General features: G+C 44.8%; 1 protein-coding gene across 2 annotated transcripts in view; it reads right to left on the bottom strand.

Moving 5' to 3' along the window:
* LOC146035891 (sodium- and chloride-dependent neutral and basic amino acid transporter B(0+)-like) overlaps nt 1-22,904 on the bottom strand; it is a 99,893-nt gene that overhangs the window by 6,638 nt on the left and 70,351 nt on the right. For both annotated transcript variants that reach the window (XM_083159587.1, XM_083159588.1), the window contains 7 exons: nt 17,962-18,094; nt 9,858-9,998; nt 8,274-8,502; nt 6,890-7,015; nt 2,806-2,924; nt 1,173-1,272; nt 871-980 (listed from right to left, as the gene is read on the bottom strand). In XM_083159587.1, the coding sequence (XP_083015713.1) occupies nt 871-980; nt 1,173-1,272; nt 2,806-2,924; nt 6,890-7,015; nt 8,274-8,502; nt 9,858-9,998; nt 17,962-18,094 (958 nt within the window). The remainder of the gene's footprint in view (nt 1-870; nt 981-1,172; nt 1,273-2,805; nt 2,925-6,889; nt 7,016-8,273; nt 8,503-9,857; nt 9,999-17,961; nt 18,095-22,904) is intronic.

Genomic DNA, 22,904 nt, shown 5'->3' with positions numbered 1-22,904 from the left:
AGGAATACATATGGATAACTGGCAGTGGGGATACTGGCGGTCAGAATACGACACCGAAATCCCAAAGCAGGGAATCTCAACAGGGGCCTGGGAACTATGTTTACCTTCCCCCCGCCTCCCCTAACCCTAATTATTCCTCCCCGCAGCCTAACCTTCACCTCCCCCAATATTTGATCCCTAATCCTCCCCGCTGATGCCTAACCCTCGTACCCCGATGCCTAAACCTAACCCCCCCCCACTCCCATCCTACCTCTTATTCCACCTTCTAAGTGCCTAATCCTCCCTCCCTGCAGCCTAAGCTTAATCTACCCCCTGCAGCCTAACCCTAACACCCTCCCTTAGTGTCTATTACGTAACCCTCCCCCCCACTGGCCTAACGCTAACCTCCCCCTCATACTTACGATCAGAATGCCAGTAAGTTGAGATTCCAGGGCTGGCATCCTCATCAGTGTTGGCATTCTGGCTCCGGTCTTTGGGTGCTAGTCCAGATGCCGGCATTGGTATTCTCATTGCCAGGCTTCCGTTTGCCGAAATACTAAGTGCATCCCTGGTGGGATGTGTAGTTCTAAAGCAGCATGAATACCATTGCATACCCCTGGCCTATATAGCTCTAGTGGCCAATAAGAACTCTTAGTAAAATAGTACAAATACAATCATTTCTGAGCCATGTAAATGTAAAATTCTTTAAATTCTTTAATTTATTAGCAAAGCACTTAGGACCCTACTACTTTCATAGCGTATAACATTTACATATATTTACCACAATATGATGTTGTGTCTAGCAAATGCCTTAATGTGACATTACTGCCTTTAAATACATAAATACATTTTTCTTAAATAATTGAAAACAGGTTCGGTGACCAGACTTACGATGAGCAGAAGAGGAGTTATAAAAAACCAGCACGCTCTCCACCACAGCCAGAAGAGCCAGCCCTTCTTTCCAATCATCATCTCAATATCGCTAATGAAGCGGTTTCCACCTGTACAAGGTACGGGAAACAAATACTTAGGTAATGCTGTGTCACATTCAACAGTGAACTACTTATATCAGCATATATAACTAAGGCTAAAATTTGTAAGAAAACATAAAATAAACTTTTAACCGCACTGATTTAAATGAATTGAGTACACCAAGTAAATCAGTATGTCCCAAATGAATACTGTACACTCACCATATATCCAGCAGATCCCAACCAGCTCAAGAATGGCAGCAATAAGTATTCCCCATCCAGCACAAAAATAATCAATTAGATCCACCCAGAATATTCCTGCCTGCAAACAAGATATTAAGAAGTGAGTTACCATATTATGACAACTATAGGATATATGTGTGAACTGTAGAGTGTAAAAATAAGGAATGTACATAAAAAAACATTATAAAGTACTAAAATGTATAGTACTATATATATAGTACTGTAATATATATACCAGTAATATATATTCTCCACATGCTTGTATGGGTTTCCTCAGGGTACTCCAGTTTCCTCCACACTCCAAAAATGAACCGGTAGATTAATTGGCTCCCAACACAAGAAATTAAATCATAGTGTTTAAGTGTGTGAATGTGCATTGGCCAAGTGGTTCTCATCTGCCATACAATTCTACTGTACAGTATGTTTCACTGTATTGTATTCTCATACTGTTTCTGGGAAAGGAATGTATCTACAATCCTTTACAAAATGGCCACAAAGAGCGCACTCCTCAATAATCTACTGCATATAAGGTAAACCTCATTAAAAGGTTTGTGTAGAATGTAGGCAATCTGCCCACAGGTTACCAAGTATTGTCCTATATCAGTGGTTACAAACCCTAGGATGCCGCAAGGCTCTTGTAGGAGTGCCTCAGGTTGGTGGTCCAGACCAGGACCAAATCAAACTACTGTATTTATAGACAAAACCAGTGCTGGTGGCTGCCAATCATAAATATGAGGACAATCAGAAGCACAAATGTCCACCACCACGTAACTGAACATAAGGATGACAGATAGGCACAATTTACTTAATTTAGTATTTTTTTTCAAAATTTATCAAAAGTAAACTTTTAGAGGTGCTGTTAAAAAATGTTGATACTCTAGTGCGCCATGGTTCAAGAATGGATGGGACCCACTGACCTACAGTATAATGATTTTATGTGATATTGTGAAAGTCAGCTGGTGGTAATAAGGTACTCTTGATATTAGAGATTAGGTGAATCTGTACACAACACTGGCTAAGATCTACAATTTATTTATTGCTTAATCATAACTTAGAACTATTAGGATATGTACAGATGCTTTATTCTGCACTGTATACAAGAACTGCATTTGTGGTCTGTATATCACTGGTTTGACTTGGGATCTTTCAGGAGGAAAAATTTCACAAATGCTAATTTCTGTGGTCTTACCCTATTGCACCTTACACTCATTGCTACTCTGTGTGTGTGTGTGTGTGTGTGTGTGTTGTGTGTATATGTATGTATGTATGTATGTATGTATGGATACAGTGTTTGTGTGTGTATGTGTGTATGTGTGTATTTATGTATGTATGCAGTGTTTGTGTATGGATGTGTATATGATGTATATGTATGAATGAATGTATGCTATGTGTGTGTATGTATGCTGTGTGTGTTTATTTAATCCTTAGGACCCCCTTAATTTACAGTATGTACCCTTAATTCGGCTATGGGCTCCACCACTGGATGTATGCCTTCATAGGAGGAGCAATATCAGACTTGGCAAGAACACAAGACTACAACGCTAGAGAAATCACTTCACAAACTGTACAAGGGTTTGTAGTAGAATAATGGAGCATGATAAGTATACTGTACCTCAGTGACACACACGAGCCCGAGCAAGAAGAACACAAGGCAAGCTCCCACAGTAATAACACCTCGCATTTTCTTCATCACTTTTGGATATGCATCATGTATGGTGGTGGTAATTGTTTCTGTCAAAGAAAATACACAACTCTTTAATCAGCATCCTTTATCTACAGGTTCTTTCTGTTTCGAACAGAGAACCCGACACTGCCACTATACATACATGTACAATGTACAATGATACATGTAAAATGATCTGTGAAGATGCATCCACTTTAGGTACTTGACAGAAGGTACAGTATAGGCAAGGCCTGGTGCACTGCAAAGGTTGCACATACCTCCCAACATTCTTTAAATTGGAATCAGGACATGCACACTCCTGTTGTATGATATTCTAGGGGGTGTGACTGCATGTCACATCCCTGTTGCTCATATTTTTTTGGACCTAATCAGATGCTGGGCTCCTCCCCCGAGCACTGAATAGATGCCATGCAAATGCGCGCAGGATCTATTCTAAGCATTTTTGTTGAACTTAATGCAAACTGCAGCTGTTAAAGTACTAAGACGCCACCTCCACACTTTCATCCGCGGGTCTGGTAAGTTGGTATTTGTATGTGGGTGGTGGTGGGAGCAGTAAGCTGAAGTTTTGCCTAGGGTGTCGAAAAACCTTGCACCAGCTCTTGGTGTGACAGTGTGTCTCCCAGCCTACTAACTGTCTGTAGTACACTGTGGCCTGTGGGTGGGACAGCGCCCTAAAACGGACTGGCCCGCTCAGGGAGGCTCCAGGGGCGCGGCTGCAGCACAGTTCACAATTCAAATAGGGGAGAAACACTAACTGCCATTGAGTCAGTTTGGAATGGCAGTTAGTGGCAGTGAGTGTGGCTCCCCTATTTACATTTTTAACTGTGCTGCAGCCCCTTCTCTGGAGCCTCCCGGGTCCCGCTGAAGTTGGGACAGTGGGGAGTTATGGATTGTAAGTTATTCAGTTGACTAAAGGTGCCCATATATGGTACAATTGCTGGGTGTGACAAGATGCACGCTCCCATCACACATCTCATCGCACAGCTCAAAATGTATGTGCTGCGCATACTTCTTGTACTAGATCTCATCTCATTGCATTGCAAAACCTATGTGAAGAGATCTAGTCCAAATTGTATACAATAATTGTACCGTGTATGGGCACCTTAATATACATAAAAAGACTGAAGTGTTCATACTTAACTAATATGTCCAATCTTCTCACTTAGCAGGTTGTCACATTATATGCGAAGTACAGAGAGAGCGAACTGGGAGTGACAGCATTTGCTTAGACTGTGGGTGGATCGGTGGGTTTGCACAGGGGATAAGGGACAGGGCAAATTCCATCACATTAGCTTAAATGACTGTAGGTGAGCTTCTTAACTATAAAAGGTCTCCTTATACCATCAGCTGTCTGTCATGGGGAAAAGGGGAACGGAGTGGGGTATTATTATCTTTAGTTATTTGCACAGGTTTCTTCCCACCAATGTCAGAGAGGGCAGATGTGGAGGATTAGTATATCACTCAGCACTTCTGGGTAGACAAAAGATCCCATGTCTTAAAGAGTAAAGTCAATAAGAGCCAACATATGTGGTTCCACAATGCTGAGACTGAAGTTGCAGACCCCCATCCTTGGTGACAGCTCAGAGCAGAGGATGCGCCTGGAGCTACAGGTTTAAAGATACTTCAGAAAATGTGCAGGATGCAAATAATGAAGACGACATTACAAAGTCCACCCCACTCCTACTACGTGATCTTCACCTTCAGTTATTTTAATTGTTCTGTTTTCCTGCTAGAATATGGCTTTCTTTAGCCTTGAATTAATCCTGAGCGTTAGGGCATATTGGAGCACTCTCTGTTACAAGTTCCTTTTGTAGGATTGAAACTATGAATGCTGGAGATCAGGGGTTCTCAAACTACAGTACTGTATTGTGCTCTGGGATCCCGTCAGACAATAACAATTATTACAGTACCCCAGCAAATTACTGCAAAATGTCCACCACTTGAGTGGTGAGACAACTGCACATGCACAGTGACATTGCAGAGGCACAAAACAAGTGATGTCACCATTAATTAAGACATATACCATAAACTCTGTGCTCAGTGCTCCCCTCCTTCCCAATCATGGGCCCCTACTGCTGCTGTCCAGAACTGCAGCTCCTATTGCCCATGGATGACCATCCCATACTGCACTTCAAAGATTCAAGAGTCCTACTTATTGAGAGCTGGCTCCTCTGAGTGTGACTACCGCCTGCCTGCTTTGTCTGCAAGTTTCCTACAACTCAGAAGCCCCAGGACCTGTGTTCTTAACTGCAATGTTACAGACTGTGTTGGTTGGTTAATAATTTATCAGTCTCCCTTTTATCACTTGTCAACGTTTAATACATCTGTCCAGTGGCGTATTTATAATTGGTGCACCCATTTTTTTTAAAACCTACACCTCTGGAGTCCTGCAGTGACAGCAGCAGCGGAATCAATGTACAATTGGCAGCCATTCATATAACAGTCTGAGCCCTCTACTGCTCAGAGTCTATTGTGCTGCATTTTGTTGCGTGGCTCAGAGCAGAGAGAAGGGAACCTGAACAGAATGGCCCCTGCATCTGGCCCTGAGAGTGCTGGACACTCCCCCGCAGTGATGACACACAGGGGTAGATGTATGAAGCAGTGATAAGGGGGGAGGAGTGAGCCAGAGGAGAAGTGGCCCATGGCAACGAATCAGCACTGATGTAACATCTATAATTTACATAATATAAAGTTATACAGAGCAGCTGATTGGTTGCCATGGGCCACTTTCCCTCTGGCACACTTCTCCCCCCTTATAACTGCTTCATACATCTACCCACCCTGTGCTGTGAGGCTCCACCCACTTTTATGCAAGATGTGATGTTCTTCAGGTGCAACTGGAAATCACAAAATACTGTATAAAATAAGCACAAAGACAAGGTGGGATATCCAGCACCTCTGATCAGCTGAGTAATTAAAGTCCTGTTAAACTGTTGGACAAAAAGGTTGTCTGACTGTCTGTAACATGCTACCCCTGCCAGCATATATAATAATCCAATGTCCATTGTGGCACTATATTTGTAAATATGACATTCCATATAATATAAGTGTATAAATAGAACTAAGGTGATGACTTACTATTAAATCTATTTGGTGTGTCTGTCCTTTGCTAAGGTGGTGGTAGTGGTGGTGGTCTCAGAAGACTATTAATCCCTCCACTGGGCGAGTTTTTTGGGGGGGGAGCGCTCCCTTAAAAAATCCAGCCACCATCTCTCCTGGGGCCGGGCAGCGCCATTGAGCACTACATCAGCCACTGCCCAGCTCTGCCCCCGGCAACCCGGCTGTGTGCAGCGTGATGTTACAAGGTCACGTCACACACAGCCAGGGGAAGGAGGTGGGGGCGGCCAGCAGGAGCCAGGCAGCAGCTGAGAATTTTCTGGGTTTGCCAGTCTGGGCACTGGAGTACAGCCCAGAGAATTCTCCGGAATACCAGTGAAGGGGTTAATGATGAGTGGATTACCGTATGGGACATTAAGGTGGAATTCTATCAGAATCATGTACAATTCAACCTCCAAACTCAGAATGCAGCGAATATTCCTCTGGACAGTTCTAGAAACGTGGCTCATATGTATCTATACAGGAGCAGCGAGCAATATGTTTTTGGTGACTTGTTCACAGGGACCTGAATTTGCAGGTGCTCTAGTGAAAAACAAGTCGTGTCATATCCCGAATGATCACATCTGTACTATTTCCCACAGTATAAAATGAATTTATTTGACTCATTAAGGAGGGACATAGAATAAATCTCATTACTCAGCTCTGACTCAACACCTGAGGGGTTAACACTAATTACAGCTAACTGCAAAATGTCCCAGTAAGCATTTCACTAATAAGCAGCAACATCGCTGGGCCCCTTTATGAATACTGTTTAGGGATTAGCAAATCATTATGGGAAATTTTGAGTTTCTCTAATTATTTGTATTTGCAGTTTGAAAAATACTGTGAAAACTCAGCAGTGACTGTTGTGGATGTAAAGGTAACTGCCTAATCCTGCCTACAGATCCGTACTCACCTACAGAGGCAAACTGGGAGTCAAGGCCCAGGGTTAGCAACATGAAGAAGAATAGAATTGACCACAATGGGGCCACAGGCAATTGAGACAATGCTTCTGGGTAGGCGATGAATGCAAGAGCAAATCCTAGAATAGAAGAAAACAGCCCATATAAAGTGTAACTCATCTAGTGACAGATATTCAGGGGAAGGAGGTGATGTTGTCCATAGCAACCAGATTCTGTATCATTTCTCTGTTGCAGCCTAGAAAATTACAGACATAATCTGATTGGTTGCTACTGGCAATATCACCTCTTTTCCTTTTCAGAACCATTACTAAATTTAGCCCTCAGTGTGGGGCTGCCATATACCCTTCTTAATGAATGACACCTATAAATGATACAGTTGCTGCAGCCAGAGCCACGTTTAATGTTTATGCTATTGAAAGTACTATCATTACATTAGGGAAGGCCTGTCCAAACTATGGCCCTCCAGCTGTTGTGAAACTACACATCCCAGCATGCCTTGCCATAGTTTTAGCATTCCCTAATACCAAAACTGAGGCAAGGCATGATGGGACTTGTAGTTTGACAACAGCTCGAGGGCTACCGTTCGGACATGCCTGCATAAGGGATGCACCCACAGCAAATGGGTGTGGTATGGCGCTCCGACCGGGGGATCCCGACGGTCAGTATCCCGACATCGGAATCCCGACTGCTGGTGCTCCGACAAGGGGGGTGAGACACGCCACGCTCGCCACAGGTTCTATTCTCCCTCTATGATGGTCGTGGACCCCCACAAGAGAGAATAGCCCCTCTCGGAGCACCGGCAGTCGAGACTCTGACTATCAGAATCCCCCCTGTCGGAGCGTCATCCGGCACCCCAGCAAATTGCCCTAAAGTGTCTTCGTTCCACCATTATTGGTTGCTGGAAATAAGGATACTAGGGGCTTGATTCAGATCTGTTCACTAGGCCGCCTGCCACCCCGCTTAATGCTAGCATGCAAGGGGATGTGTACGAGAACAAATCCCCTTGCATGCGGCCAAAGGGGAGAGAAATAATTTGAATTTGAATGATTTATCTCCCCTTCTGTAAGAAAGTCTAAACTGATTTTTTGTTTCCGACCGTGAAACATCATGTGACATCATACGCGCCAACGCCAGACCCCCGGGCTGGCATCGATCCGCCTGCTATGGGCAATGTCCGCACTTCATCACTATCAAATGTCTCCACTGGGCTGCTGATGCCCCAGTAGTGTTAGCAGCGATCCCATGTGCATAGTGCCAGCTGCATGTGGGAGCCACAGGGGGACCATTTGGTAGTCTGATGCAGGTTCACCCCATAATGTTGCTGACTCTGCTGCATATCAGACAGAAATGACTGTCGTTTGTTTGTATTTTGCTTACCTGAATCCACTACATCCTTTACTTCCTTCTCAGCTTTGAATGCCATGTGCCCCAATATAGAAAAGATGGCGAAGCCAGCAAACACACTCGTGAGGCAGTTAGTGATGCACACCATTATAGCGTCTCCATAGCAGTTGTTGTGAAATTTGTTGTAGGAGGAAAGCGCCATGAGTCCACCCCATGCCGTGGACAGAGAGAAGAAAATTTGTGTGGCAGCATCTTTCCAGACCTAAGACATCATGCCAAAGATTATAAGAATGTCAGGGATGTGTACAGTGGCCCTTATTCAGATTTGATCGCAGTACAAATTTGTTCTCAAAATGGGCAAAACCATGTGCACTGCAGGTGGGGCAGATGTAACATGGATAGAGAGAGAGTTAGATTTGTGTGAGATATTTTGTTTCTGTGCAGGGTAAATAATGGCTGCATTATTTTTACACTGCAATTTAGATTTCAGTTTCAACACACCCCACCCAAATTTAACTCTCTCTGCACATGTTACATCTACCCCACCTGCAGTGCACATGGTTTTGCCCATTTTGAGAACAAATTTGCACTGCAATCAGATCTGAATAAGGGCCATGGTGCGGGATCTAATTAGGAAAGTATTACAGGAAAGTTTATAGGCTATTTAGTCATAAAATAAACAAACAAAGCTTTCTCGTATGGTATAGAATGGAAGCTATGCAAACAGGTTTTGATAAAACATAAAATACTGTATATGAAGGAACAAATAGGTAAAGGTCATTTAAATTTCGGATTAGAATAGAACCAATACCCCCTCAAAAATTGACTAAAGTGTTTCTGTTCAAAATAGCTCATTTACTAGCTTTTTTTGTTCTATTCTGCTGTTGATGGTGCATCGGTTTCTATTTGAAGTTCTAAATGTGTTTTTCACTCTCATTAGAACCAAAAATGGACTCAAAAATGGACTCAAAAGGGACTCAAAATCGACAAAACAAGTCATGCGCACTGTATTCCTGGTATCGGCACCTATGCAGAAGTGGTTTTATTGTAGATCTACTGAGGTTCAAAGTTCTATTTCAGCCGATTTTGAATCTTTTTGACTTTAGCAAATACCTGACACACAAAGTCGGACAAGAGTATCAATAGAACATTGAGTGAAAAATGTTCTATCGACCTTTAGTAAATATATGTCTAGAAATCAATTGGCCAAGGAACAATAGCGGTACCAGAATAATTACACCTGAAGATATCAGATAGAGCTTATTACATTAACCAATGTATGTAGATAGACCTTTTTTGGGTAGTAGCATTGGGACATTCTTATGAATACTGTGACTACTGGGAGCACTAATAATCAATTAAATGTAACAACTGGTTAAGATTGACAAGATAAACTGAAAACCAATATTCCATTGCAATGTGCTGGCAGTCTGTTTGCTGCTTAATATAGTACTGTACTACGATCTAAATTTAAACCTTTGTTTGGGTAGGACTGTATGCATGTTTTGCATTGAAATAATCATCTTAACCAAATTATGGGAAGAAATCCCAATACAGGGAGAGTAACATCAGATAACACATTTCTAACACATTGTTGCAAACCGCGAGTAAACTTACTTCTGCATTTGTTAGTTTTGAAATGTCCGACTGCGTACCAATGTAATAATTTATGCCGTCATAGGCTCCTTCCAATGTAGCTCCTCGTATCAAAAGAATCAGCAGGACGACATATGGAAATATAGCCGTAAAGTATACCACCTGTCAAAACAACCCTTCAGATATCAGAATGCTGCACTTTAATATGTATATAAAAGATTACAGGCATTATACATTTTTTTTCATATTTGTAAAATAAAATATAATATAACAAGTGTTTTGGAAACCATTATAGTTTCTATTTGGCCTATATTATTCCATATAAATAAATGTTCTCACAAAGTACAGATGGAGCGCTCCTGTGTAGCGGGTCCTGGCGTCTCTATCCCCAACCGCCAGGAACCGCCATCAGACGGAAGGGGGCATGCACGCAGGAGATGCCCGAGCACCCTGTTCTGTCTGAGCCCTCCGCTTCCTCTCATCGCCTCCTCACCACTCCCCGTAGCTCTTCGCACTCCCCCTAACCCTGCCCATCTCCCTGAAGCGGAGAGGGGCCGGGAAAGTGCTCCCCGCCGCCGTGTTGACCCCGTCATGTGAGGCGCTTGCACGTTACCATCAGATGGAGCGCCTCTCCGCCACCTCTCACCAGCACAGGGAATCTGGCGAGAGCTGGCGCTAAATGAGTGGCGCTCCATCTGTACATTTGTCTTCATCTACTTATTATTATTATTATCCTTTATATGGCGCCACAATAGTTTTGCTGCGCCACAATTTACATAAACAATAATCAATAATTATTTAATGAAGTAAACCTTAGAGTACAAAACAAGACTTGGTTTATAAACATTGATGAGGTATCATACCGCTGTAATGATCAGCAGGGCAGCATAAACCAATGGTTAGATTCCATTGTAGGGAGTGTTGAGTAAATGATTCAGGTAAGGGAAGTTGAAGGTTATGTACCCCGTCGTCTATGTAATGCCTTGTATATTTTATATATCAGTTGCCAATTACTTTGTGAAGGTATCCTATTAGCAGATATAGGGCCAGATTCTCTAAGCTTCAAAAGTGATAAAATGGAGAGTGCTAAACAGCCAGCCAATCAGCTCCTGTCTGACGTTTTTCAAACACATTCTGTGACATGGCAGGTAGGAGCTGATTGGCTGGCTGTTTATCACTCTCCAGTTTATCACTTTTGAAGTTTAAAGAATCTAGCCCTTAGCCAGGGTTAGCCCTGATATGGTGCAACTCCTCCCTCAATGCCAGCACTTATTAGGGATTATGCTTATAGGCATACATCAGACTGTTTACTGTATATTGGATTGCTTGTAACTGGGTAGCTCAGTTTACGTTGTTGTTTTATTATTATTATTATTATTATTATTATTATTATTATTATTATTAACAATGTCATTATCCAACTTTTATCAACACTTCTTCGTAATAATGTAACAGCATCTGCTAAAGTTTATTTTACTACAATATGATACAAGGTAACACCTAAAATATTTCTACAAAGGAAAATCTTTTGTTGATTTTTTGCTATCCAGTGCACCAGCATCAGGGCTGCAAGCAGCCTCTTAAATGCTACATGAAACTTGTATCGTAAACTGTGGAACCTCCTAACAGGTATATGTTAATATTTGGTGGAAATGGATTCTTTATGAGATAATATAATTTCATCTTGGGGTCCTTTGGACTCTTTATGATGCAATTCATTTTAATGGTTTACAGTGAAATGTTATTTAATGCAAGGATGCCTATATAACTTACAGGGCAATTACTTTATTGGTTTACTGTTTGATGTCGTTGGTAGACAAGCACGACCTACTTTCCGTTCAAGGCTGTAACATGCATGGTCTATACTTTTATGGTACAGATACAGTATTTCAATACATTTTATGCTACTAATGGTATTTTTTAGAGCTGGGCATGTTCAGGCAATTTATTTAATGTTTAATTACTTAATGGTATACAATATATATAATAATGTGCAATATAATTTTATGTTGGGTATCACGACCTAGCCAACTGACTTTCACTGGGACCTTCGATAAGCAAAAGCACAAAGTTCATCCCTGTGTATACATTTTATACATTGTTTATATATTTTTAATGAGCATGATAATATAATACACATTTTTGTTTATTTTGATGCATTTCAGGTCTCTACAAATATTTATAAAAGAATAATGGGACCGATTCAGATCCCGGTCCAAATTCGACCCCTGTTTTCGATGGTGGAGGGTTTGCGCATGCAGGAATTTGCGCACGTGCAGACCCCATGCGAACGCCTTCGGCAAGTATCACACTTGCTGAGATATTCGTATCAGCAGGGGGCGGCATCAGGGGAATTGGCCAGTGTCTTACGTCCCCATGAAAACGCTGGCCGCTCCCCTGGGAATGACACCAGCGCCCGATTAGTGGCGGAAATAAAAGTCAGTTCGGGAAAAAAAAATTAGAGGGTTGGCGTACACGCACCCTAGTAAACAGGTCTGAATCAGGCCCTTTGTTTAGACATACTTTTGATGCAGCCAGCTTTTGTTTTTGCTTATACAGTATATGACACATATTGAAGCTAACACCAAAGTAATTGGATAAACTAATAAAGGGATATTCAAATATTGTGCTCATCCCAACAAGTCATGTTTTAAGGATTTAACGAGTAATATACAGGTTTATGTGTCTGAGTCAATAATTATTCTCTCTGTTCCCACAAAATACATAAAAAAACATGTTCAGTTTAGATTTCTTTACAATCTACGGTACTTGTTTCCTAGCACGGCCAAAATCTTGGGCATCGTGTACCTTTAAGTTAAGGTACACGATGCCCACGATGGACCCGATTTCCTTTGAAATCAGGTCCATTTTGCCGGCAAAGGAAAAATCGCGGGCATCGCGTCGGTCGGGACCATTAACATTGGCCCCGACGCGACCGACGCGATGCCCCCGATTTTGCCATGGGCTTCAATGTTAAAATAATTTTTTAACATTGAAATCAGGAGCATCGCGTCGGTCTTGTGCCATTACCGGCAGACCCCATGCGAGGGGCGGCGGTGCGCGTCCTCCGACCTTTTCATTCCCCTACTATCCACGTCGGCGTGGAGGTGAGAATATAAAGTGTGGTGAGCGCAGCGAGCCACCGAGCCCGAAGCGTGGCGAGCGCAGCGAGCCCCGCGAGGGGACGCGTATACCTGTGAAGTTATACGCGTCCCCTCGGGGGGCACGCTACACTTGCCACACTTCGGGCTCGGTGGCTCGCTGCGCTCACCACACTTTATATTCTCAACTCCACACCGACGTGGATAGTAGGGGAATGAAAAGGTCGGAGGACGCGCACCGCCGCCCCTCGCGGGCTCGCTGCGCTCGCCACGCTTCGGGTTGGCGTCAATCGTGGGGTGGGGTTTACGGTGTTATATTTGGGGGTCTAGGGAATATTTTACATTGAATCCAATGTAAAATCGGGTCCTAGGGACCCAATTCACATTTGATTCAATTAAAAAAAAGGGTCGGTCGCGTCGGTCGCAATTTTTCCGACACGACCACCCCGATGGAAATCGGTGTGGCCTTGCTAGGAAACAAGTACCCAATCTACTTATATAATGTGCATAGAGACTAGTGTGGGGTAGAGTTATCAAATCTTGGATCAAGTACCAACCAATCAGCTTCTAACTGTCATTTTATAGGACATGCTGGAAAAATACCAATTAGGAGCTCAGTGGTTGGCACTATGTATCTCTCAGCTTTATCACTCTCTGAGATTTGAACAAACTCCCCCATGTTCTAGCTAGCTGTCACATGGGTTTTAAAGGTTAGTAAAGCTTACAATGAGGGGTGGATTGGGCCACCGGGAAGCCGGGCCACTTCCCAGTGGGCCGGCCCGGATTTGTCCGCTTTCCCCCCTCAACGGGCCGACGCTGTCTCCAATGGCCGGCTCCCAGGGATAAAAATGACGGCAATGGAGCTGGAGCCGTGCTGTCCTCCCTGCCACCGCTGGTGCTGCTACAAGTGGAGAGAAGCAGACTAGCCCCCCCGGCAATGACCCGATCACACCCCCCCACCTCGCGGCATCCAAACCCTCCCCCCCGCCCCGATGGCAATGGCAACCCGCCGGCAGCAGACACCCCCCTCCCGGCGGCGAACCCGATAGCACCCCCACCCCCGGGCTGCTGTGGAATTTCTCACGGGTCGGTTTTAGTCACCAATCTGCCCCTGATTACATTATCTCCTCCAAAACCAATATTGTTGGAGACAGTTATCGGACGGGGTGCCAACATCAACAATTTCATACAGTATACACTTCCCATTACCAGTGGGGAGGGAGCTGGCAGCATGGCTATCATTAAGGGGAACCTCTATCGTTTGTACATGTTCAGACGAGGTCATCCCCAATGCACAGGAACGCGCAATGTTAACGATATTGTGTGTACACACTAAGGGGGATGCTCTAACATCCGCGCCCCCTTACCGTCGCACATCGCCGCAGATCGCCTACATAATTATCTCATATGCTCTAACATATGCGATAATTATGGCAAAGGACAGCTCTTGTGTTAAGAGCTGTCCTTTTCGGTGAGAGACAGCGGGTCCCATCAGGACCCGGCAGCTTCCGGAGGCTCCCCCCTCACTCCCTTACCCGGCTCTGCTGCTGCTGCACCGGGCTCTCCTCCTCCCTGCACCCGGAAGAGGATCATACTTCGGGCTCGGTGGCTCGCTACGCTCACCACACTTTATATTCTCAACTCCACACCGACGTGGATAGTAGGGGAATGAAAAGGTCGGAGGACGCGCACCGCCGCCCCTCGCGGGCTCGCTGCGCTCGCCACGCTTCGGGTTGGCGTCAATCGTGGGGTGGGGTTTACGGTGTTAAATTTGGGGGTCTAGGGAATATTTTACATTGAATCCAATGTAAAATCGGGTCCTAGGGACCCAATTCACATTTGATTCAATTAAAAAAAAGGGTCGGTCGCGTCGGTCGCAATTTTTCCGACACGACCACCCCGATGGAAATCGGTGTGGCCTTGCTAGGAAACAAGTACCCAATCTACTTATATAATGTGCATAGAGACTAGTGTGGGGTAGAGTTATCAAATCTTGGATCAAGTACCAACCAATCAGCTTCTAACTGTCATTTTATAGGACATGCTGGAAAAATACCAATTAGGAGCTCAGTGGTTGGCACTATGTATCTCTCAGCTTTATCACTCTCTGAGATTTGAACAAACTCCCCCATGTTCTAGCTAGCTGTCACATGGGTTTTAAAGGTTAGTAAAGCTTACATTGAGGGGTGGATTGGGCCACCGGGAAGCCGGGCCACTTCCCAGTGGGCCGGCCCGGATTTGTCCGCTTTCCCCCCTCAACGGGCCGACGCTGTCTCCAATGGCCGGCTCCCAGGGATAAAAATGACGGCAATGGAGCTGGAGCCGTGCTGTCCTCCCTGCCACCGCTGGTGCTGCTACAAGTGGAGAGAAGCAGACTAGCCCCCCCGGCAATGACACGATCACACCCCCCCACCTCGCGGCATCCAAACCCTCCCCCCCCCCGACCCGATGGCAATGGCAACCCGGCAGCAGACACCCCCCCCCAGGCGGCGAACCCGATAGCACCCCCACCCCCGGGCTGCTGTGGAATTTCTCACGGGTCGGTTTTAGTCACCAATCTGCCCCTGATTACATTATCTCCTCCAAAACCAATATTGTTGGAGACAGTTATCGGACGGGGTGCCAACATCAACAATTTCATACAGTATACACTTCCCATTACCAGTGGGGAGGGAGCTGGCAGCATGGCTATCATTAAGGGGAACCTCTATCGTTTGTACATGTTCAGACGAGGTCATCCCCAATGCACAGGAACGCGCAATGTTAACGATATTGTGTGTACACACTAAGGGGGGATGCTCTAACATCCGCGCCCCCTTACCGTCGCACATCGCCGCAGATCGCCTACATAATTATCGCAAATGCTCTAACTTATGCGATAATTATGGCAAAGGACAGCTCTTGTGTTAAGAGCTGTCCTTTCCGGTGAGAGACAGCGGGTCCCATCAGGACCCAGCAGCTTCCGGAGACTCCCCCCTCCCTCCATTACCCGGCTCTGCTGCTGCTGCACCGGGCTCTCCTCCTCCCTGCACCCGGAAGAGGATCATAGTGCAGGGAGGAGGAGGTCACAAATGTGGGGGGGTCGATGCGGGGCGGCGGGGGTTGGTGCGGGGCGGTGAGATTTTTCTGGCGATGCCCCCTGTTGCGATAACTGGCTGGGGATGCTTAGAGCATCCCAAAATGCGGTAAAAACCCTGATAACAGGATTTTTACCACAGTTTAGAGAATCTCCCCCTAAACGAGATAGTAAAATATATCTTATAGGGGCAGATGTACTAAGCTTAAAAAGTGATAAAATGGAGAGTGATAAACCACCAGCCAATCACCTCATACCTGTCATATTATAGGCTGTGTTTGAAAAATGACTGAATGGTTGGTGAAGGAAAATCCTACTTGCCCCAGGTGAATAAAATCCTAGTTTCAGCCCTGCAGGGATAGACTATATCATCTAACTGAGACTATAGATCAGTGATTTTCTACCTTTTTACCTTGCGGTACACTAAATGAAATTTTAAAATTGCAGAGGCACACCATGAGATCCCCACAGGGCAAAACACATTGGTCCCAACAGGAAAAAAACAAACCTATTGGCCCCCATGTAAAAAACAATCACACTGGTCCCGACAGGTTACAAAAATAAAATACATTGTCCCTTTAAATGAAAAGAAGTAAACAGTTGAACTGGTGGTGGCTGTAAACTAGTTTGGGCATCTCTAGATCTGGGGGCCCAATAGAGAACAGTTCAAGGCACACTAGTGTGCCAAAGCACAGTGGTTGAAAAACACTGCTATAGACTATATAATTTCTTCATTCGTCTCAGACCAACACGCAGTTACAGGCAATAAAATCATAGCGTGGACCCTTGTGAATAGTAGTACCCCAGACAGGGCCACAACTAGAGGTGGGCAAGCAGTGTGTACCTAGATGGCTGCACCATTATTCCCATGTGCCATAAGAAATTTGATTGCCTTGTGCCTGGAACTTGCATTCTAAACATGCTTCTGTCGCTACTTCAGAGCTCTTCGGAGAGCGCATAGGACACTCAGGGCCGGTGCAAGGCACCGGAGCGCCCCAGGCAAGTCGGGGTGGGGGCGCCCCGGTGTCTGCCGCCCGGGTACCTGTCCTGCGGCGCTGTGCATATATAAAGCTGGCGGTGGCGGCAGCGGGGGGTCCCTGCAGTCAATAAGAAATAACGAGCGCTATCCGCCGGGCTATGCGGAAGCGCTTCTGTTTTGGAAACACTGTTTCCAAAACAGAAGCGCTTCCGCATAGCCCGGCGGATAGCGCTCGTTATTTCTTATTGACTGCAGGGACCCCCCGCTGCCGCCGCCGACAGCTTTATATACGCACAACGCCGCAGGACAGGTACCCGGGCGGCAAGGGGGGGCGAAATACCGCCCTCCAGTGGCCGGCGCCCTAGGCAAATGCCTAGATTTGCCTAGTGGTGGCGCCGGCCCTGAGGACACTTTGGACACTGCTCTTTCCTTTTCCCAATGCCCCATCCCCTCAATGTGATGTAATGATTTTACAAGCTCAGGGACATAGTGGAACTTAGAATTGACTGAACAGGGTTGAAAATTACCGCCTAGAGAAAATGAGGATTATATTACCCGTCTGAACTATTGCCAGATCTCCTTAGCTGGCGCAGGCTGGTGGACAGGAGACCCATCTGACGGGGACAGGCGAGCGTCTCAGACGCTCGCACCTCCCCGTCAGCACGGTGGTGGGGAGTGGATTCCCTGCCTGTCTTCACTCCAGGGAGATGGCAGGGGGAGTGGGGGGTGTGGGCAGCTACGGGGGAGGACGTGGGAGCAGCTGGAAGCCGGCGGCGGTGGGCTCCGTCAGAACGGGGCTCGCAAATGTCTTATGCGTGCGCCACCTTCTGGTGGTGGGTAGCGGCGGCTGGCGAATGGCGATAGAATTGTAAATACATGACAAAAGGTTCATCTTTCCTTTGACGTACTCTTGTAATCGATATAAATAGAAGCACAGGATTTATATACTCTCAATGTATAACTTGTTACCTTTCCTGAAGACTTGATCCCTTTGAACAGAGCAGCGCCAATTATTATCCACGATAGGAGCAGGCAAAGGGCCAAGTACCACACAACATTGCCCGTTTCATCAAGACCACTTGATCTTCGGAGAGCCACTTTTCTAAAAAGAGTGATTAAATGTATTGTTAGCATGTGCTGATAATATGTATTGCCAGCATTAACCAGGGGGTACATTTACTAAAGTTTGTAAAAGTGTATAGTTAGGGTTATGATATTGCCAGAGAGGTGATATTGCCAGTAGCAACCAATCAGATTCTGTCACTTTCTAGGATACAATAAATGATTGCTACAGATGGAACCACTCTCATCTGAGCTCCTCCCATTGCATCTACCGCCAACCCGCGCTATCACCAGCCGGCCAATGCATCGGAGACGCTCGCACGTCCCATTCTCGGCAATGGACGCGGGAGCATGTGAGACGCTCGTGCGTCCACGTCCGCCGGCCTGCCCTCCACCAGCAGCTGCCAGGTACTGAAATCTGGTGCTCTGCCGGCAAAGGGAGAGAATGGCCCCATCTGTACACTGTGATTGGTTGATATGGACAACATCCCCACTTCTCACTTTCAGTAGCTTTAGTAAATCTACCATCAGGAGCCAAATGTAATAGGGTGTGAGAATGAAAAAGTGTGAGAATTTGGGTGCGTTTTCCCATTTTTTTAAAACCAGATAGATTTTGCCAAGTTATTGATTGGCACTTTAAATAATTGGGAAAGCGCTTCCAAATTCTCTCACTTTCTGATTCTCACACCCTATTACATTTCGGCCCATGGTGTCTATAGGAAATTGGCTGTGGGTTGGAGGCTGTTATATAGCTGTTATATATTTTCATTTTAATTAGGAAATAAATAGCTGTATACCTGTCTAGCTGAATGTGTAGCTGTCTGCAATGTTTAGAACTTGGCAAACATCTGAGTGTAGTTAAACGGAATTACAGTACAGAGGTAGATGTATGAAGCAGTGATAAGTTAGGAGAAGTGAGCCAGAGGAGAAGCGGTCCGTGGCAACCAATCAGCTGCTCTGTATAATGTTATATTATGCAAATTATAGATGCTGATTGGTTGCCATGGGCCACTTCTCCGCGGCTCACTTCTCCTCCCTTATCACTGCTTATACCCCAGTATGTGGAATGGGATAGTACTCTAAAATGGTGTAACTGTAATAAATTATTTTCAGAAGAGTTCATTATAAATATGAAAATATAACTAATTAAATCAAGTAGCCTAACATTAATGTTAATATAGAGCTCTAGCTAAAGAATATGTGCCAGTTGCACTAATCTTCAAAAGTGCTAAAATGGAGAGTGAAAAACAACCAACCACTCAACTCCTGTCTGACATTTTTTCAAACACAGAAGTGGATACCTAAGTATCTGTAAAGGGCGCCAATGTGGGCGTGCCTTGCCAAGCTGCAACCTAAAAATGGGGTGTCACACCCTTACAGCAAAAAAGAGAAAAATGGGGTGGTTGCGCTATGCAGTACTATTCAGTCATACATGAATTAAAACATGGATATTTATTGCGATAAAAATGATATATTCACAAGATAATATTAGTGCACACTTTTTAAGCCTAAAAGGGGTTAAAAAAAGCTGCAGGGGCAGCGAAACGCGTTGGTACACCCATCCAGCTGCCTTTACATCACCCTCAGCCTGTGCCTACCAGCAGTGCTCCTAAAATTCGGTTTCCCATTGGGACCACAAACACCCCCTGGAGTGCGGGATCCTAGGATGGGCAATACCATCTTTGTGGAGGAACGCCACCTCTGTAATTACTGCCGAACCAGGACCCCATATCCACAACAATCTTTGGGGTGACTCCGATATAAAATCACTACAGAGACAATACAGTGGCACATCCAACCCATTCCACTGTTCACCCATCTCCAGGGAACAATTTCCTTTTGGGCCCAAAAGAGGACAGGACACAGCTGAATTGAGGTGACCTTTTTGGGACTATCATCCCCTATATACAGAATACCGCAGCACTCATTTCTTGCACTTTATATTGTATTTTTACTTGTTTTCATTATTCATCATTATTATTTATTAATTAATTTTTAATATTGCTATTCTTGAAGCCATAGGCTTAAAACGTGTGCACTAATATTATCTTGTGAATATATCATTTTTATCGCAATAAATATCCATGTTTTAATCCATGTATGACTGAATAGTACTGCATAGCGCAACCAACCCATTTTTTCAATTTTTTTCAAACACAGTCTGTTTATTAAAGAACCTTGAAAAAGGCTGTAATAGGCCGAAACGCGTAGGCGACCATTAACTTCACTAACAAGAACACTCCCGGCAGCACAGGGAGAAGACCTAAAACAAGCGGCACCAAGCTCCGTACAACTCTGGAGCGAAGGTAACGTCATCAACCAGCGCACGCCAGCAGCGGGACACGGAGACGGAGCAGCGCTGTCTGTGAAGCTTCACCGCCGGCTGGACACACACTGCGGCTCCCTCAGTGAGTAAGAACAGCGACACCCCGTAGAAAACTGTGAGTGTTAAATCCCACATACACCACACTTTAGAACGGAGGGGAGCTGCAGGCAAAAGACGCACATACCAAAAGTGGGGGAAGGCATAGGCAAAAACCTATGTGATTGTAAAGGGGTCCACACGGATCGCCTGAAGCTGAAAGGCTCTTCCCCACACAGACACTTTGAATTAAACAAGACTTAAAAACAACTCTAACTTTAACTCTCAACCCTTTAAGACCTAAAACACCCAGGTCCAATAGGAAAGGGGAATAGAAAGGACATAGGTGAAAACACCTATGAGATTGTAACGGAGTTCACTAGCTCCTTTCCCACCCTGCCAACAAACAAAACACACTCATAATTCCGAGGCACATCACTATTGAGACCGTAGATCTTATATCAACAGACCTACGGAGGTTTAAAGGTGCCCAAAGAGGATCACCTGAATCCCTGTCGGGAATCTCAAATTGTGACACTGCAGTGGAATTTCCCCATGGTGGGGACCCCCTATAGGTGCAAAAACAACAAGCACCAAGTAAACTACAAACTTCTCATATTACCCCAAGCACAAGGTTCTTTAATAAACATCCACTATTTTTTACACCAGCTAAATCTCCTTCTTCTTATTTCTACACCCTCACAGAAGTAGTCAAAACAGGTATCTCATTAGTTAGACTGCGCCCAAAGCCCCAGCAAAACTATAAATTCAGAAACAAGGTACCGGGAAACCCTTGTGAGCCTGGCAGCGCCTGAAATAAAACACCAACTTAAAAGTGAGCGCAGTGTATCAACCCCAATTCTTTCTACAAACACAGTCTGTGACTAGGCAGGTACGAGCTGATTGGCTGACTGTTTATCGCTCTCTATTTTATCACTTTAGAAGCTTAGTGCATCTGGCCCTATGTTACTACTGCACATTGATGTGTATTAAATCTATTTTAGGTGGATAATTAACCTCACATTGGGCCTTATTCTAGTTCACTCTTTCTGACAAAATCCTTCTTAGATGGACAAAACCAGGTGCACTGCAGGGGGGCAGATGTAAAATGTGCAGAGAGAATTAGATTTGGGTGAGTTATTTTGTTTCTGCGCAGGGTAAATACTGGCTGCTTTATTTTTACACTGCAATATAGATCTTACTTTGAAGTAAAACCCCTCCCAAATCTAACTCTCTCTGCACAAGTTACATCTGCCCCCCTGCAGTCCACATGGTTTTGTCCATCTAAAAAGGATTTTGTCAGAAAGAGTGAACTAGAATAAGGCCCATTGTTAATTATTGTTGTTGGAAAAAGAAACATCTCTGCAACATAGATACTATTGTATACATTGCTAGATAATATATATAATAAAGAATACTGTAAAACATCCATGTGAAGATACTTGATTTGCTGATAGCAGCAGACAACATTGTAAACTTTAACCACAAAGGACACTGAACTCCAAGGTCAATGAAATGCAAATAACAGCAGTGGATAATAATAATTATGAATAATTGTCAAAATGCATAATTTAAAGGGGACCTGTATACAGTAGATGTGTTCATTCAGTTTCTGAAATACTGGGTATGACTCTTCAGCTTCATATTACAATGTAATTCAAGACAAGATTTCCACTGTATTTCTAATACATTCTGATATTCCGTAAGCGGTCCCTGCTGTTCTTAAGTGTATATAGTTTATAACGTAAGGCCCCCATACACAGGTCCGACTTGTCTGATGGACTTGATTTTACTTCAAGTTGCCCGGCAGCTTCCTCGGAGGGGTACGCTTGATGTGCCATATTTTACATGTGATAAATCGCATGCGATTTATCGCACGTACAGGGCCATTGCTAAAAAAGCACCAGCGATGTACACTGATGCATCTGATCCGATAGATCATACATGCAACAGGTATGATCTCTAGGAACCGATCCAATGCGCACTAGAATCCATCTGAATTGGGCGAAAACAGCTCAAATCGGACCAGTGTATGTGCACCTATATACACACAGAGTGTCAGTACTAAGGAATTCATATAAATGCATTGGGGGAGTTCCTCTAAACTAAAAATGAAGTAAAAACACAATTATCGGGTATTTTTACAGCATTTTGGGAAGCCTATGGGCTTCTACCGTGACCCACCGTCGCACCGCCCCCCGCCGCCCCGCACCGACCCCCCACAGAGCTATGCTGCTCGGACTTCAGACCTCCTCCTCCCTGCACTGTACATCCTCTTCCGGGTGCAGGGAGGTGGAGGAGAGCCAGCCCCCCCAGCAGCAGCAGCACCAGCGCCGGGTATGGGAGGGAGGGGGGAGCCGCCGGGACCCACAGGCTCACCGCAAAGGACAGCTCTTAACGCAAGAGCTGTCCTTCGCCATCATTATTGCATATGTTAGAGCATATGCAGCAATTATGTCAGCGCTTGGCGACAGAGGAGGACTGCGGA

The sequence above is a fragment of the Crinia signifera genome, chromosome 9 (genome assembly GCF_055691185.1).
Source record: "Crinia signifera chromosome 9, ASM5569118v1, whole genome shotgun sequence".
Taxonomy (NCBI): domain Eukaryota; kingdom Metazoa; phylum Chordata; class Amphibia; order Anura; family Myobatrachidae; genus Crinia; species Crinia signifera.
The sequence above is the reverse complement of the archived record's forward strand: the minus strand, read 5'-3'. Positions and strand labels throughout refer to the sequence as shown.